Below are 17,077 nucleotides of genomic sequence, written 5' to 3' on the forward strand. Positions count from 1 at the left end.
CTACTGCCTACCATTGACTTTGAGCAGTCTCTATGAGAGTGGATCCTACTTGATGGGCCGTTAGCTTCTGCCTGGCCAGTGCTTGCTGCTGCTTTGTCATTACTGAAGGGCAGGCTGTGGACACCTCCCAACCTGCTTCACTACTGTATACACAGCAAAACCTCATAAATTCACGTGCAATGAGCCTCAGAGAGACAGCCGTGTTAGTCTACAACTTCACAAACACCAAGCAGGCTTTCATGACCTAATACAATTTTTAGTCTCCAAGGTGCCACAGGACAGCTTGTTTCACACAGAATGAAAGTACATGCAATTCAACAGGATGTAAACATTCAACAAATCAAGACTTCTCAAATGATACCTCCATGAGGCATACTTTGCAGCACGCATCTGATTAGCATATCAGTCTGATGGATAAGGAGGTTCCAGAGTGCTATTTGGAGATACAGTGTATCATAGGAAGAAAGTTATGCTTTAGGGGTGGGAAAAAAAAAGTAGAAAAATCCCATTCCGTTAACGGTGCATTGGCCAGATGTCAAAAACCAGACATTCTTAGTATTTATAAATGCTTTTTATACTCCTGGGTGTAAAGGGGTTGTCCTGTGATTAAATAGCATGCCTTTAATGGAAAGCGTACAGGCCATTTGCCTGGCTGAGATTTTCAAACCTGCTCGACATTGGCCTAATTCTGCCCCCACTGAAGTCAGTAGTAAAACTCCCATTGGGTTAGTGGGTCAAAGTTAGGGCATGCTGAGCATTTTTGAAAACTCCATCCTGTGGCTCGTGTCTTGGCCTGAAGAGGTGCAGGATGGGGGAGGAAATAAATATATTATTTTGTACAGAAGTGCAAAGTACGACATGTGCATTAATGGTAGGAGCCTTTGCTAGTGCAGATCAATGTGCCTGCTGGCTCCCACTGGCACTCTGGCTGATTTATACCAGCTGAGGTTTTGGTCTCTAATATTTGAATGCTCTTTGCAGCTTAGCACACAGAAAACATATGCCAACTCTGTATGTTTATCACGAAGGTGAGGAACCGTGGGGCTTCCCAGCTACGCTAGGCAGTCTGGTTAGTTGCAACAATGTTAAATGATTCTCTTCTCAGGGCTTTCCTTGTTGAGGAGAAAGTTACACTTTTTTATATTACCCTAATTACTGTGCCTGCCCTTGGCTTCTGCTGAAGTCGAGGAGTCCAGGTAGTTTCTCCCGGTGGACGTGCCCATCACCATGGGCGAGCGGGGTTTGAGAGCGGAGGGAAGAAGTACGCTTGCTAGGCTAAGTTCAGTAGCTCTGGTGTCTGCGCTGCTGTTTTAGCAAACTGTCTTCCTGCCAACAGAGGGTTCTTGACATCCTGCGAGGCGGAGCTGCAGGAGCTGATGAAGCAGATCGATATTATGGTGGCTCATAAGAAGTCTGAATGGGAAGGGCAGGCCCAGGCTCTGGAGACCTGCTTGGAGAGCCGAGAGCGGGAGCTTTCCTTGGCCAGGATGCGGTTGGATGAGAAACACAAGGAGGTATTGCCCCAGGCTCACGCTGTTTAACGTTCAGTGATATTCCTGTGCACATTGTCCTTTAACATAGACTGTACAGAGTCAGCATAAATATTCATAAAGTTACTGTCTCTGCACAGAAAAGTACCCATGTCCCTCAATGTCTGGTCAGAAGCATCTTGAGTTATGTTGGTGTTTTATTGATTCAGATTCAGAGATGACGTGGAGAGAACGTCAGTGAAAAAATGTAAATGTGTAACACGTCCAGTTGGCTAACCCTGTCTCCGGGGAAGCAAGAACCTGCTTTGCAACTGCAGCCTGCTAGTGACTGGCAAAGGAACGAGTTGTCCAACTGCCAGTGCTATTCGGTGGAAACTGGGCACCTACCTCTCTGTTTGAGGACACCAGCCTGGACACTTTGGTGGGATCCCAGAAACATCTGCTCTGGCCACAGAGCACATAAGCAGACAGGATACATCCAGTCATTAGGGTGGTAGGAAAGTTAGTGGCTAAACTGCGCCAGGAGATAAGCCAGTGTTTTCAAGCTGCTTTGCTTATGAGGTCTGGGGGATTGCTGTCATGGGATTTCAGAACTACATGTAACGAATTCCTGCATCAGCCCGCATAGATGAAGTAGAAGAGCTTCCTGTGGTTTGTGTTTAATATGAGGTTAAGTCCTGCTCCTTGTACAAAGGGTGATGTTGCACCTTCTCCTGGGTGCTGGGCGACGAGGGTGTGGTGGGCTGCTGGACCCTTGCTCGCTTTTTGTGAGACGATAACCCCTCCATTAATGTAGTTGGTGCGGAAGCCATCTCGTATAGAACCCACTTCACATGCCTTACTTCTGCGCGCACACAGCAGCTGGTGTTCCCAGGCTCTTGTGTGCGTGCAGAAGTAAGGGATGTGAAGTGGGTTCTCCACAGGATGGCTTCCACACTGGGTTCTTGAAAAGTGTGACTTGAAGGAAATTCAGTTTCCCCGTAAGAATTAGTGTACGCGAGGGGGTTAGGGTCCCAGGAAGTTTTTTTTAACAGACAAGAAACATTATATTCAGATACAGTGTAAATTTTAAATAACTTCCAGTCAAAGGATTGTCCAGGGATCTGACTACGAGCTCCCTGAGCTTCTCCTAAAGCAACCACTCTGATCGGGGGTGGGATCTTGCCCAGGGAGTGCCTTGCTGCCAGACAATGAACTGGTACTTGGCTGAGCCCACAAGCGTTAACATGGTGGGGCTACCTTAGCCCTATGCTCCGCTAGGCAGCCCTGAAGGAGGCAGGAGAGGGGAGACAAAAGAGATGCGCAGCAGAGGTTGCAAACACTTCCCTGCAGAAATTGCACCTCGGTGTCTTGTTGGAGGGCATCTCTCCCTCCTCCAGATGGCACGTGCATGGCTGCACAGGCGCCAACTTTCCATGGGCTAGGGCAGGCAGGGGCAAGCAAAATATGGCACATGGCCTGGATCTGGCCCTCCAAACCTTTGGATCCAGCCCGTGGCCTGCCTGAGGGTCCTGCTGGGCTGCTAACTGGGAGCAGCCTAGCTAAGTGCCTCCTGGCCAGAGCCTGCACCTGGCACCCCACCCCCTCCTGCACCCCAACTCCTGCCCAGATCACAACACCCTCCCAGATCCTGTGTCCCTTCCTGCAGCTCTCCCCCAGGCAGAATCCTCTCCTGCACCCACCCCGGCTCCCTGACCCTGCATCCTCTGCTGCATCCCAATCCTCTGCCTTAGATTGCTTCCCAAACGCTCTTCTTTCCCCTCCCCCGACCCCAGGTCACAGCCCTCTTCTTCACCCAAATTCCCTGTCCAGCCCCACACCCTCTCCTGCATCCCAGTCCCCAACCTCTGTACCAGACCCAGAATCCCCTCCATGGAAAAGTGTGGCTATCAAGCACTTACCAAAAATCTTGGAGAGGCCCTCCATAAAAAGAAGTATTGCCCATCCCTGGGCGAGGGGATGCTCAACCCCCAGCTCTGCCCCTACGGGCCCTTCCCCAGCTGCATCCTTGCATCTCCCCTCCCTCAGCCTCCTGAACGCTGCATGCCTTTTGTTGTCAGCGTGCAGAAGGCTTGCAGAGCAGGAGCGGGGAGTGGACAGGCTGTGTTCTGTGTCTTTGCTCTTCCCTGCTGCCCCCAGAGCCTCCCACATGCCACCAAAAAGCTGATTGCTGTGGGGAAGGAAGGGTCAGCTGCTGAGCTGTGGAGCCTGCCCGTGGTCAAGAAGCTCAGGCATGGTGCTGGAGGGGAGTTGAAGGGGGGCTGCTGGCCCACCCTGGTTCCCAGCCTCTGCCTGATAGCCAGTGGCCCAAAGATGGCATAAGCAAACATTGTGCAACTTTAAACTAATTTGTTCTCTAATAGATCAGGGGGGTAACAGCGCAGAAACAGTGTTAATCAGGACAAAGTTAAGAGAATTGTTACTCTGCTTCCTTTGTTTTAAAAATCTTTTCCCCCATTGCCTGTTTGTTTCCTGTCAGCACGTTGCCCTCCCCTTAGATAGCCTCTTAGCTCCGTTGTAGGGAGGTTGGGACAGCACAAGTTTAACACCTTAAGACTGGAATTTGCACCTTCATCACAAAACTTGCTGATGACTGAATTATAGAAATTGTTTTTTGGGTGTCTTTGTCCCCCTGGAACCGCAGGTATTTCTGTGGTCCCTAAACTACACTTAAGTATATACTTGTAGGTCTGGTGTGGAACCTAGTTAACAAGACAATGAGCAGGAGAAGAGAGTCAGGGAGCTTATACTGGTAATGGGCTAGGAATTTATTTTTAATGCCCTACCCCCTTCTCCAGATGTTATTTATGATTGACAGGGTAAGTGTTGGGATTAACAAGTCCAAAATACATTTATTTTGTATCAGGCCACCAGTATTCATACACATTTTGAGCAAGATTTCTTCGTATGGAGTTTGATCACATTTTTTTTTTACCAATTGTATGTCACTTACAGCTTTTGAGGGATTCACTGTCACCACAGAGAAACTCTGATTAAACTACAGTGTCTTTCCAGGACTGCTATTCAGACACCCTTACGTAGTTTTTACATTATCTAGTCCCTCTCTGTACATTTCTTAGGCTGAGATGTATTTTACATTGCCCAATTTTTTCTTTGCGGGTTTTCAGACCTACAAGTAGGATATTAGCATTGCTTGGATCAGGGCCTTATTTGTAACCATTGCTACCTCTTGCCCGACCATGTGCATTTATGTACATAACATGCATGTACTGTACTCTGAAACTGAAGTACAGAAGTCCTGCGATTTTCACATCTACTGGTCAGTCACTTGTGTTGGAGTGTGCTGCTTCTGTGCTGATGGTTGCTGTGTTTGAACTCCTTCTTTAGGTTGGTAGATTGCGCCAGCAGCTAAAGCACATGGAGGAAGTCCAACAAGGCATGGTTGTAGAGTATGAACAGCAGCTGAAGAAGCTCCAAGAAGAGGTGGGTTTCAGAAAGATGAGATTTGGTGTTGAAACAGCAATTTATCCCTTGTGGTCTGACAGATGAAATGTCTCATTTCATCACTGTGCTTTGAATGCTCTGATGTTCTTAATCCTCCCTTCCCCTCTGTGTGCCAAAACAAGAGCGACAAAATAGTGTTTTACATTTATAGAGCACTTTTCATCCATTCCAAAGGATGTTAGTGCTTAACAAACTACCGTGGAAGTGGAAATGTTTGCTGTAAAGTGAAATCAGGTCCATTTTCTAAAGGTAAGTCAACCCACCCACGTCGCTCAGGAGGTGTGGAAAAACCTACACTCTGTGCAGCATAATTAAACAGATCTAATCCTGGCCATGGACAGTGTTAGGTTTGAGAGAAGAATTACTGCTGCCTCTTGGGAGATGGATTAACTACAGCAGTGGGAGACTCCTGTAGTGAGTAGCTACACTGAAGTTCTGTAGCAGCACAGCTGCAGCACTTCTAATGTAGATCAGCTCTTCTTATGGCTACTTTCAGGTGTATTAAAAAGCTGTTGAAATCTAGAGCCAAGACGTCCTGTCTTCTCCCCCACAACCACCCTGTGCTTGTGCTTGTGTTGCTATAGGGTTCAAACAGTTACTCTCCTGGCGTAGCGTGGAATTTAAAGGAAGCAAAACTCTGCAGCTGACCTTGCTCATATGAAATAATCATGAGGTGATGACTTATACAATAGCAGATATATACCTCACTCCAGAAGTAGAGTCATGGCTGGGTAAGAAGGTGATAGCCTCCACCATGTGGTATCCTGATTTCACCAATGCATGGCCATGTATCTGTGAATTTGAATTTAGCAAAAGATGCCAACTTCATTTACCTCCTGAAAATTGCTATGGAATTTGTTTTGCCCCTGTAGAGCAGAAAGACTTTTAAGGTCTCCTACAAAACTCTCTACCTCCTTAGGGTTTTGTCCTGCTTCTTGTTACGGTAGTCTGTGAGCACCTTTCACCTAAAATCAGTTCAGTTTGATAGTGACAGAATATCGTCATTCTGGTGACTTTTCAGAGGCTCAAGTGAAGTTGGTTGATCTCCCTCCTTTTGCCAGTGGATGGGTGTCTGCATTCCAGAGACTAGCATCCCAGTTGATATTCTTGTTGGTAGCTCAGGGAATTTTCCAGCTGTTGAATCAGCATAGATCCTGACCTTCCAGGCCAGTGCTGAAGAAGCTTGATAGTGTTCATGGGGGCAGGGAGGGAGTCTTGCACTCGGTCTGCCTGTACTTGTGTTTCTTAAAGGTGACTTCATTCACCCAGGGATGTTAATATCACTAAATTTACTTGACAAATACTTTTGAAAAGAGATCCACACTCTTCATCGCACAAAGGACGTCCTGCCTGCCCACTCCACAGCAAGCAGATGCTGCGATTTTCTGCAGGTGGGCTGTCAACATTTCATGTCAGCGCCTTCGTGATGACCTCTGTTTCCACTGGCCTGTCAGTAGTGTGGAGTTAAATGCCAGGAGAGGGTAGCAATGCATTGACCTCTTATCTCTGGAGGATTGGGCTCAATTCCTGCTTTCCAGAGTTCATAAATATAATTAATGTGGTAGGCTGAATGTAGCATGCAGAAATCATCTATCCTCATTTAAAAACCCCTTACATTTCAGCATGATGAACAGTCTTTGTTCAGAAAACGTCCCCACTGGAATTGTAGTAGTGCTGCTAGACCAGACTGAAGTGCATTAGCAGATCTCTGTGAAGGCTCAGAACTGGAACTGCATCCATGTGAGGGTCAAGGCTGAGCTGCCTTAGCATTGAAATCAGAAAAGGGTGGTGTGGGAGGGGTTAGAACAGGGGCCTGAAAACCTCTCCCTGCCCCAAGTCACGCATTATAAATGTGTTAGTTGGATACTATATAGTCTATAAATCACAATGATGTTTCAAGGCTTAAATCAATATTTGTGAAGTTCTCTGGCTCCCACTCAGCAAAGCACATAAGTATGAGCTTAATTTTAAATGTCCGTGTAAGTCCATCCCTGTTCAGCAAAGCATGTAGGCATATGTTAAAGCACTCTGCTGACTCAAGAGATACTCTTCTGAAAGGAAGCATGTCTTGATGGATGAAGCACCGGCCTGGGAATCAGGAGATTTATGTTCACTTCCTGTCTCTGTTCGCATGTTTCTGTTATAATCATGGGCAAGTCATGCATCCAGACTTCATTTTATCCAGTTGTGGAATGGTGATAACGTTTCCTCAACTCCCAGGGTGCAGAGACTTTTCTTTTCATCAGTGTTCATAAAGAACTGAGATCATCAGGTGGTAAATGCTCTGTTTTAAGTGCAAAATATTTGATCAGAGGTGCTATTTAAATGTAACATATTTATTATTCAAGTTTTAAAATAAAATTACAGCAGACGTGGGTGACATTCTTTCTTAGCTTTCCCCAGTCAGTGAGGAAGTTTATGATTTAGGTGAGCAACTAATACAACAAGATGCGTGGCTGTTGTATCGCATATGCTGGGATTTCATGACCGTCTTTCACCCATGTTCTAGACAAGTGGGAGTTCTTAAGTTCCCTGTAATATCTCCTAGTGGTCTGTTTCTCTTGGGTGCTATCACTCTGTTCGTCTAACCTGTATCGGGTCAGCCTGTGCGCTGTCTCCCTCCGGTGCAGGTTGGGCCATAAATAACAGTTTATGAGCTTGGGGCAGCCTTGATATTGAGTATTTCAGCTCAGGCGGTGAGATTCCTGCCTTAAGTCCATAGGACCCGAGTTCGAGTCCTACTGCAAATGATAGAGCTAGGGCACACCACTGTGGTACAGTTCACCATAATTCGATACTTTAAGGAGTACACGTTTGTTATCAGAGAGGGAGCTGTGTTAGTCTGTATCTTCAGAAACAGCAAGAAGTCCTGTGGCACCTTATAGACTAACCGATATTTTGGAGCATAAGCTTTCCTCGGCAAAGACCCGTCTCATCAGATGCATCTGACGAAGTGGGTCTTTGCCCAGGAAAGCTTACGCTCCAAAATATCGGTTAGTCTATAAGGTGCCACAGGACTTCTTGTTATGTTTGTTATATAGCTAGAAATCCTCTCCTGCCAGCCAGATGGCCGTGGCTTGAGGGAGTGTCTCTGTAAACTGACTTTGTCTCTTTCTTCAGAATGCTTCATTAATTTAATGCACTGTGACCTCGAGCAGCATTGTCACACATTGCCCTGACTTCCTTGCAGCTAGGCAGGCTGAAGAGAAGCTATGAGAAGCTGCAGAAGAAACAGCTGAAGGAATCGAGAGAGGGCTCCAAAAGTCAAGGTGATGACCACTCAGAAGTGAGCCGATTGACTAAGAAGATCGAGGTATGGGGATAGTGCAGTCCTGGTCATGGTTCACACAAACCAGACTGACTGTTTCAGAGTCGCTACCGACGCTGAGTGTTTCATAAGCAAGTAGTCTGAGAATACACATACTCAGTCCCCTCACCCAGCATTCACTGTCCTCATGCTCTTGAGGGGCAAAGGCCATTTCTGCATTGCTCCTGTCCATGATGCTGCCCACTCACGCTGGGATCTGACCGCCGGGAGCTCATGAACACTCTCTGCCGTGACTTTACAAAAGAGGGGGACACGCTGTCGCAGGATGTGTGTGGAGCACAGGGGAGAAAGGTTTGAAAATGTAAAAAGAAACCTATAGCTTCTGGTAAACATGTTTATACCACACCGAGTGGCGTGATACCCCATTTCTGTTGGGCCCTCTATGCGTTAGTGCTGTGGTGTCCAACCTGTTGTGTAGTGAACTAGCCACATACTCCTGAAAATATGTGTATTGTTCAAGCCAACTAGCCGCAAGCAACTGGCTAAATAGCCACAGTTCGCTAGTGTGCGCAAACACCGTGGTGGTAGTGTCGTACGGTTAATACAGGTTGTACCTCTGAAATCCCATACTCTCTGGTCTGGTGGGCCCATGGAGGTTGCTGAACCAGAAAGGCCAGAGCAGGGCCAGTTGGAAGTGGTGCCTGGCAGCAGCCAGAAAACCACGACCAGGCCGTGGTGGCTGACAGCAGCAACTGGGAAGGTGGCGCTGCCGGGGTGGGGGAGTGGCTGCCTGACATCGGCTGGGGAGCCACTGCCGGGGTCGTGGAGCTTGGATTGCTGCTGCAGCCCTTACTCTCAGCCCAGCCCTGCCACAATGGCCCTGGCAGGGTTGGGAGCTGGGGCCAGGGCAGGAGCGGATGCAGGGGCAAGCTGAGTGATTGTCAGCAGGGCATGATCCCTAGTCTGGCACATTCCCTTATTTGGGGCCAGTCTGGTCCCAAGGATGCCAGACTGGGGAGGTCTAACCTGTGTTATTGTTACCATGGCTTGGTAGTAGCTGTTTTAAGGACAAGAGGGTATGTGAGGGCTGATAATTCAAATGCGATGGGGTCGCTGCCAATGGCTTGGTGGAAAATTCTCTGCAAGCGTGTTACACTATGTCCCAAGTCCAGCATATCTTTAACCTTCATAGCATGAAGAGACCAGCCACATTCTTTTGCCTTTGATAGCACCGCTCAGAAGTTGGCAGTGAATCTCCCCAGATCACCTCTAGGAGGCAGTGTCTGGTTTCTGGGTTAAACTTTATTGTTACTTTCAGCTTGCAAAGTAGGTAAGTTCAGTAGCAACCTTTTCATGGGATCATAGAATCCTAGGGCTGGAGGGGACCTCCAGAGGTCATTGAGTCCAGCCCCCTGCCTAAAGCAGGATCAACCCCAACCAAATCATCTCAGCCAGGGCTTTGTCAAGCTGGGATTTAAAAACCTCTAGGACTGGAGATTCCACCACCTCTCTGGGTAACGCATTCCAGTGCTCCACCACCCTCCTGGTGAAAGAGTTTTTCCTGATAGCCAACCTTCTCCTCCTCCACTGTAACTTTAGACCATTGCTCCTTGTTCTGACATCCATCACTACTGAGAACAGCCTCTCTCCATCCCCTTTAGAGCCCCCCTTCAGGAAGTTGAAGGCTGCTATCAAATCCTTGCTTACTCTTCTCTTCTGAAAGCTAAATAAGCCCAGATTCCTCAGCCTCTCCTCATAGGTCATGTGCCCCAGCCCCCTAATCATTTTTGTTGTCCTATGCTGGACCTGTTCCTGTGCTTCCACTTCCTGTCTGTACTGGGGGGCCAAGAACTGTACGCAATACTCCAGATGTGGCCTCACTAGTGCTGAGTGGAGGGTAACAATAACTTCTGTAGATCTGCTGGAAATGCTCCTCCTAATGCACCCCAATATGGAGTTAGCCTTCTTGGCTACAAGGGCACACTGTTGACTCATATCCAGCCTCTATAATCACCAGGTCCTTTTCTGCTGCACTGCTACTTAGCCAGTGGGTCCCCAGCCTGTAACCATGCTTGGGATTCTTCCCTCCCAAGTGCAGGACTCTGCACTTGTCCTTGTTGAACCTCATCAGATTTCTTTTAGCCCAATCCCCAATTTGTCTAGGTCACTGTGGACCCTATCCCTGCACTCCAATGTATCTATGTGACCCCCTAGCTTAGTGTCCTCTGCAACTTTGCTGAGGGTGCAATCCATCCCCTCAGCCAGGTCATTACTAAAAATGTTGAACAATACTGGCCCCAGTACTGATCCTTGTGGCACGCCACTTGAAACCAGCCAGCAACCAGACATTGAGCCATTGATTGCTACCCATTGGGCCCGATCATCTAGGCAGCTTTCTATCCATCTTACAGTCCATGTATCCAACCCATACTTCCTTAACTTATGGGCAAGAATATTTTGGGAGACTATCAAAATCTTTGCTAAAGTCAAGGTATATCACACCCATTGACTTCCCCATGTCCTGAAAGCTAGTTACCTCATAGAAGCTAATGAGATTGGTCAGGTATGACCTGCCCTTGGTGAATCCATGTTGACTACGCTTGATCACTTTCCCCTCTTCCAAGTTCTTCAAAATGGATTCCTTGAAGATCCCCTCCATAATTTTTCTGGGGACTGAGGTAATGCCGACCAGTTTATAGTTCCGTGGATTGTCCTTCTTTCCTTTTGTAAAGATGGGCACTACATTTGCCGTTTTCCAGTCATCTGCGACCTCTCCTGATTGCCTTGAGTTTTCAAAAATAGTGGCCAAAGGTTCTCCAATGACATTTGTCAATTCCCTCAGTACCCTTGGATACATTAAATCTGGACCTATGGATATGTGTGCTTCTAGCTTTTCTAAGTAGCCCTTAACCTGTTCTTTCCCCACAGAGGACTGCCCAGCTCCTTTCCATATTGCATTGCCTATTGCCGTAGTCGGGGAGCTGACCTTGTCCGTGAAGACTGAAGCAAAAAAAGCGTTTAGTACATCAGCTTTTCTTATGTTATCTGTCACCAGGTTACCTCCCTCATCCAGTAATGGCCACACACCCTCCCTGATCACCCTCTTATTCTTAACATGTTTGTAGAAACCCTTATTGTTGCCCTTCACATCCCTCGGTAGCTGCAGTTCCAGTTGAGCTTTTGCCTTCCTGATTACTCCCCTGCATTCTCCAGCAATATATTTATACTCCTCCTCAGTTATCTGTCCAAGTTTCCATTTCTTATATTCATCCCTTTTGAGTTTAAGCTCTCCAAGGTTTGCCCTGGTAAGCCAAGCTGGCTGCCTACCATGTTTGCTTTTCTTACTGTGCATTGGGATGGTTTTGCTCCTGTGCCTTCAGTAAGGCTTCTTTAAAATAGTGCCAGTTCTCCTGAACTCCTTTCCCCTTCATATTAGCTTCCCAGGGGATCCAGCCCATCAGTTTTCTGAGGGAGTCAAAGTCTGCTCTTCTGAAATCAAGGGTCTGTATTTTACTGCTCACCTTTCTTCCTTTTGTCAGAATCCTTAAATGTATCATCTCATGATCTCTGCAGCCCAGGTTGACACCCATTTCTATTTCTCCTACTAGTTCTTCCCTGTATGTGAGCAGCAGGTCAAGCTACATGTGGCACCTGATCAGTTCCTTCAGCACTTGTACCAGGAAGTTATCCCCAACATGGTCCAGAAGTTTCCTGGATTGTCCGTGCGTTGCTGTATTGGTCTCTCAACAAATGTCTGAGTGATGGAAGTCTCCCATGAGAACCAGGGCTTGTGATCTGGAAGCTTCTCTTAGTTGTGTGAAGAAATGCTTTTCTTGTAAAGTTGCAGGGAAGTGGATTTGCTACTGCTTTGACAGCAGATCTGTAAAGCTGGTCATGAGTCAGCACTCCTCATCTGTAAGTAGTCGGAATTGACATTAAGGTTTTAACTCAAGCGCAATGTCACAGCACAGCGTGAGGGGTTTAGTCCTGCTAAGTCAGTGTGTTACATGACTGGCGAATGGTGTCTGTGTTGTGGTAGAAGGCCAACAAGTGTCTGGTGGGGCTGGGTCGGGGAGGGAACCTTAGTGAAAGTTGGGAGCAGATACTGTTAACAACCACATGTGTCTTAAACTCCAAGTCACCCCAGTTCTCCTTGCAGGAGTTCCGGCAGAAATCTCTAGACTGGGAGAAGCAGCGCTTGCTTTACCAGCAGCAGGTGGCGTCTCTGGAGGCCCAGAGGAAGGCTTTGGCTGAGCAGTCGGAACTCTTTCAGGTACAGCTGGTGGGCTTTTGCAGTGGTGAGCTAATGAGTAAATCCCCCATGAATCCAGTCAGGTCACCATTGAAATGGCGATATCGGTCCTGATGGAATGACCTCGTCTGTACACTGTAAGCAGTGAAAGATCTGAAGTCTGTTAATGGCACGGGCTACACCATCCCTGTGGCTCCTGTGCAGTCCAGCCCACTCATCAGTAGTAGTCAGGGGAAGATAGTAAGCAGCTGGTTTCTGGGGGTGGGGGAAGTAACATGGCAGGGCATGCACCTTTGGTGACAGGGCATGTTCAAAGCTTCGTACCTACCATACCTCAGCTACAGAGCTGCTGCTGCTATGCAAGAGCTGGTCTTTCAAAATAGCCTTCTCATTCAACAGGCGCTTGACACATGGTAGCAAAGTAGTGTTGTTTCTAGTTCTGTTTTGGGAGGCTCTTGAAACAGGAGCAGAATGGTGCTGGGACCCCTGAAAAGTTAATCTGTTCCCGAAGCTAGCACTGCTGCAGCTGAGAAGAAGCTCACATCGACACGGTCACGGCAAATGCTAATACGAAGCTCTTGCAGGGAGCTTTGCACTTACTGGGCACCTCAGCTGCTGCTTGAGTGGAAGCTCTTGCAGGGAGGAATGTTGCAGTTTGCATTGACAGCAGAGCCACAGATGCTGAGGGGGCCTTTGAGCGGACGGTCTCACCCCTGCTGTTTTTGTCCTTGCAGTACCGGCCCGAGTGTTATATCACAGTGCAGCAGAAAAACAGGATGGTTAGGCTGAGATTTCGAAGGCAGTCTCAGGGATTTAGGCTTGCATTCGCCATTAAAGGTGATGTAGGTGTGTGCCTCAGTCTCCACTATTGCTTTGGAAGTCTCTGCCTGACAGCATAAAACCTGTCACAGACCCACCCTCCCCTGCGATTTTCTGTTGGCTTTTCTGACAGGAGAGCTGCAGAGCTCATGCCTATCTTTGTTCCCACCTAACCCTTCGGTTGGGGAGCCATTCTTCCAGCTCAGGACTCCTGGGTGTTCCCTTTTGTCGTTTATCGGAGGGGTAGCCGTGTGAGTCTGGATCTGTAACAGCAACGAAGGGTCCTGTGGCACCTTATAGACTAACAGAAAAGTTTTGAGCATGAGCTTTCGTGAGCAGACTCACTTTTTCAGATGCTGGTCTTGGAAATCTGCAGGGCCAGGTATAAATAAGCCAGAGCAAGGGTGGGGGTAACAAGGTTAGCTCAGTCAGCAAGGGTGAGGCTTACTACCAGCAGTTGATCTGGAGGTGTGAACACCAAGGGAGGGGAAGCTGCTTCTGTATTTAGCCAGCCATTCGCAGTCTTTGTTTAAGATACAATTCATCTGCAAATTCGACGCCCTCAGCTCTGGCTTAAACAAAGACTGCGAATGGCTGGCTAAATACAGAAGCAGCTTCCCCTCCCCTGGTGTTCACACCTCCAGATCAACTGCTGGTAGTAAGCCTCACCCTTGCTGACTGAGCTAACCTTGTTATCCCCACCCTTGCTCTGGCTTATTTATACCTGGCCCTGCAGATTTCCAAGACCAGCATCTGGTGAAGTGAGTCTGTGCTCACGAAAGCTCATGCTCAAAACTTTTCTGTTAGTCTATAAGGTGCCACAGGACCCTTCGTTCCTTTTGTCATTGTAACTGCACAGCTTGCAGTGGAGTGGCCCTGGGCTTTCTCTTGACCAGTGGGATGTGCCTTCTTCCACCCCTGCCAGTCTAGTCAACTAAAGGCCAGCAGCTGAAACAGGGTCTTGTGGTGGGAAACCCAGGCCAGTATGATGAGATCTTCCCTTTGTGGGTCTGAACTTTTACTCTCAGGCTTTCCCTTGCTGCAGAAATTGTCTGGGCATTCAGCCAGTTTGGCATGTTGGTTTCTTGGGCAGCCCCAGGTGTTTGCTTTGGTACCCATTGTTCTTTTGGGGCCAGGTTTTGTGTTGCTTGCCAGAGCAGTGACAGCACTGCCCCTATGGGGCACTACGTTAAAAGGCACTCAGAAAATGAATGTTCTTAGAGGCATGTGACGTGGCTCATTTGTTAAATTACATCAGTCTGCGAGTAGTAGGGATGGCATTGTTTGCCGGGGATGTATTTAAAGTATCTCCTCTGTCCCTTTTCTTTCTAGACATTTCAAACGATAAAACCTTCCAATCTCGAGAAAGCGAGTGTTATAGCAGGCTTCTGGTGCCAGATAATCACTGCCTGAAACCGAACGTGACTGTTGCCGTCGCTCCAGTTTCTAATTCCTGTTTGATTCTTTTTCCCTCAGTCAGGTGTTGCTCCCTGTCTCCATGTGGGATTAGCAGATTTCCCTGGCTTTCTATCTAACAGATGGCCTTTCCGTATCTGCTCCCACTTTGCCCTCTGCCTAGGGCTGACTCCTGGCTGATGGGCAGAGAAATTAGGCCGCTCTACTGTTTGTCGGATATGTCGGGCAGTGTGGATTGCCTGCTTTGGAGATTATTTTTCTTTCCATGCTCTTTGCATCTCTTTTGGACTTGTAAAGGTTCCATCAGTTCCTTTCTTCTTTCCGCCTCAAAGGCTGCAACAGTCCCGAGACTGCCTGCTGCTGTTCCCTGAGGGGCAGGGCCGCTTTCAGAGAAAACGGCATGATGCGTTGTGAAATATCAGTGGGGAGCCTTCACGAAACTTTGAATCTGCTTGTTTCAGCTCTTTTCCTATGTAACTTACTTTTAACTCACTAGCAACCTCTGTCAGCAGACCCAGCTCACCAATCGGAAGCAGGTGCTGGAATCTGTGCAGCTGGCCAGCCAATCGGAAATCCAGCACTTAACCAGCAAGCTGGAGCGAGCCAATGATACCATCTGTGCCAATGAGCTGGAGGTGGAGAGGCTCAACATGAGAGTGGATGACTTGACGGGAGCCAATCAGAAAGTTCTGGAGGACCACCAAAGAATCCAAGAGGAGCTGGGGCACTGTAAGAAAATGCTGGAGGTCAGTGCAGGAGGGAAACGTGATAGTGGGGAGGGGTTGTGAGAGTAGCAGTGAGGGCTGTCCCTGGAGGGGACTGGAGGTAGTTCAGAGCTTTTCCACCCCATCTCAAGGTGAGAGCCTCACCTGGGAGGTGCCGTCACCCTGCAGGCTCCCACTCTTCCACCCAGGCCATTCTGTGGGGTGCCCAGTGGGCCATGAGGCCGGCTTTGTATCCCTATGGCACTGTGATCCCATTACCCGTCCAATGCTGAAGGCTTCTTTTGGCATCTGAAACTGCACTTCCTTTCCAGATCAGCGATAAGAAACTGACTCCATCTGTCCCTGGAGCAGTCACTTCCAGGTCTTCTCTTGCAGGTGTTGCAGGAGGAGAAGCTGGAGCTGAGAGTCACCCTGCAGTCCCAGGAAGATTTCATTAAGAGCTCCAAGATGCATCAGGAGCAGTTACAGAAGGATTTGGCCGGCATAACTGAAACTCTGCACGGCAAGGAGCTCGTTATCAGGTCTGACCCTTGGCATTTAAATGTGGTTGGCCATTACCCCACTAAGTGTTCTCCGTGACATTGATTCACTCTCTGGGGCTCTGGATCCCTTTGTTCGTGACTGTTATATGTGGTAGAGGGACATGGTCAGGTAGGGGTGCCCAGGCTTCCTTTCATTCATGGCACGCGTTAAATTGGAGTTACTTTAAAAGCAGTAAGCATGTGAACAGTGAAGAAGAGTTGTAAATATGGGGGATTCAGCATATCCTCTTTGCTAAGTTTCCTGAGTCATTGTGTCGTGTGTGATTCCCTTTCCGTGCCCTTTCAGTGAGCAGTGGGGAGAGAAGTCATCCTATGGCCACACAAGGCTGGATATGGTGCTCTTGGAAGTCAGAGCAATGGTCCCATGAACTGTAAGGGCATAGGACCAAGAGCTCAGCAAGGTGCAAAGATGTCAACCCTTCTGCCTTGATCTTGGTGGAGAGAAATACTGCAGAATCCCCAGGAGACCTGGCGGCTGTGCCTTTCCCTTCAGCAGAGATTACGAAGCACCTGCCAGTGGGGTTGAAATTGCCCAATCATGTTCAGTTCTTCACTGATTTGGTGGCAGCTGCAGTCATCTGACCAAATTCAAACACAGGCCTGTCTGCAGGGTGAGGTGTTTGCACCGTCTGCAGTGTCTCTACATACCACATTATAACATGACCGTGTGATGGGTTTTGTAGTGCTAGAGACGAGAGGGGCAATGTATCGTCTCTTATGGGGGAGCCTTCGGTTGTCAGAGAATAGGAAATATCACGGTTCTTCTAGAATCACACATGGAGGTGAGGTGTGACAAGAGATTAAGGCTGCCTGGAATGGCCCTGTGTTTGTGTGTAGGTCACTGGAAGAACACCTGCATGAGAAACAGCTGTCACAAGAGTTCCCAGAGCTGCCGCCCATGCTTCTGCAGCTGGATATTTCCCAGAAGAATGAAAAGAACCTGCAGTCAGAGGTGACTCGTCTTGAGGGCAGGTAGAGCACCGCTTTAAAATCCAGTGGCACGCAAACCCTGCGGCATTGCCATGTAGTAGTCACCGTTGCTGCTAGCCACAGAATTGTCCAAACCACTGATATTTGAGTCCCTAGAAACTGAGGCCAAA

At 48.2% G+C, this 17,077-nt stretch overlaps 1 protein-coding gene across 6 annotated transcripts in view; it reads left to right on the forward strand.

Annotated features, from left to right (window-relative positions):
• CEP63 (centrosomal protein 63) overlaps positions 1–17,077 on the forward strand; it is a 40,347-nt gene that overhangs the window by 9,944 nt on the left and 13,326 nt on the right. For 3 of the 6 annotated variants that reach the window (XM_075004414.1, XM_075004417.1, XM_075004415.1), the window contains exons 3-9: positions 1,337–1,514; positions 4,839–4,934; positions 8,146–8,268; positions 12,383–12,496; positions 15,220–15,456; positions 15,811–15,956; positions 16,815–16,949. In XM_075004414.1, the coding sequence (XP_074860515.1) occupies positions 1,337–1,514; positions 4,839–4,934; positions 8,146–8,268; positions 12,383–12,496; positions 15,220–15,456; positions 15,811–15,956; positions 16,815–16,949 (1,029 nt within the window). Of the gene's footprint in view, positions 1–1,336; positions 1,515–4,838; positions 4,935–8,145; positions 8,269–12,003; positions 12,139–12,382; positions 12,497–15,219; positions 15,457–15,810; positions 15,957–16,814; positions 16,950–17,077 lie in introns of those variants that run through there. The other 3 variants (XM_075004416.1, XM_075004418.1, XM_075004419.1) reach the window with 3 other exon arrangements.

The sequence above is a fragment of the Carettochelys insculpta genome, chromosome 10 (genome assembly GCF_033958435.1).
Source record: "Carettochelys insculpta isolate YL-2023 chromosome 10, ASM3395843v1, whole genome shotgun sequence".
NCBI classification, from domain to species: Eukaryota; Metazoa; Chordata; order Testudines; family Carettochelyidae; genus Carettochelys; species Carettochelys insculpta.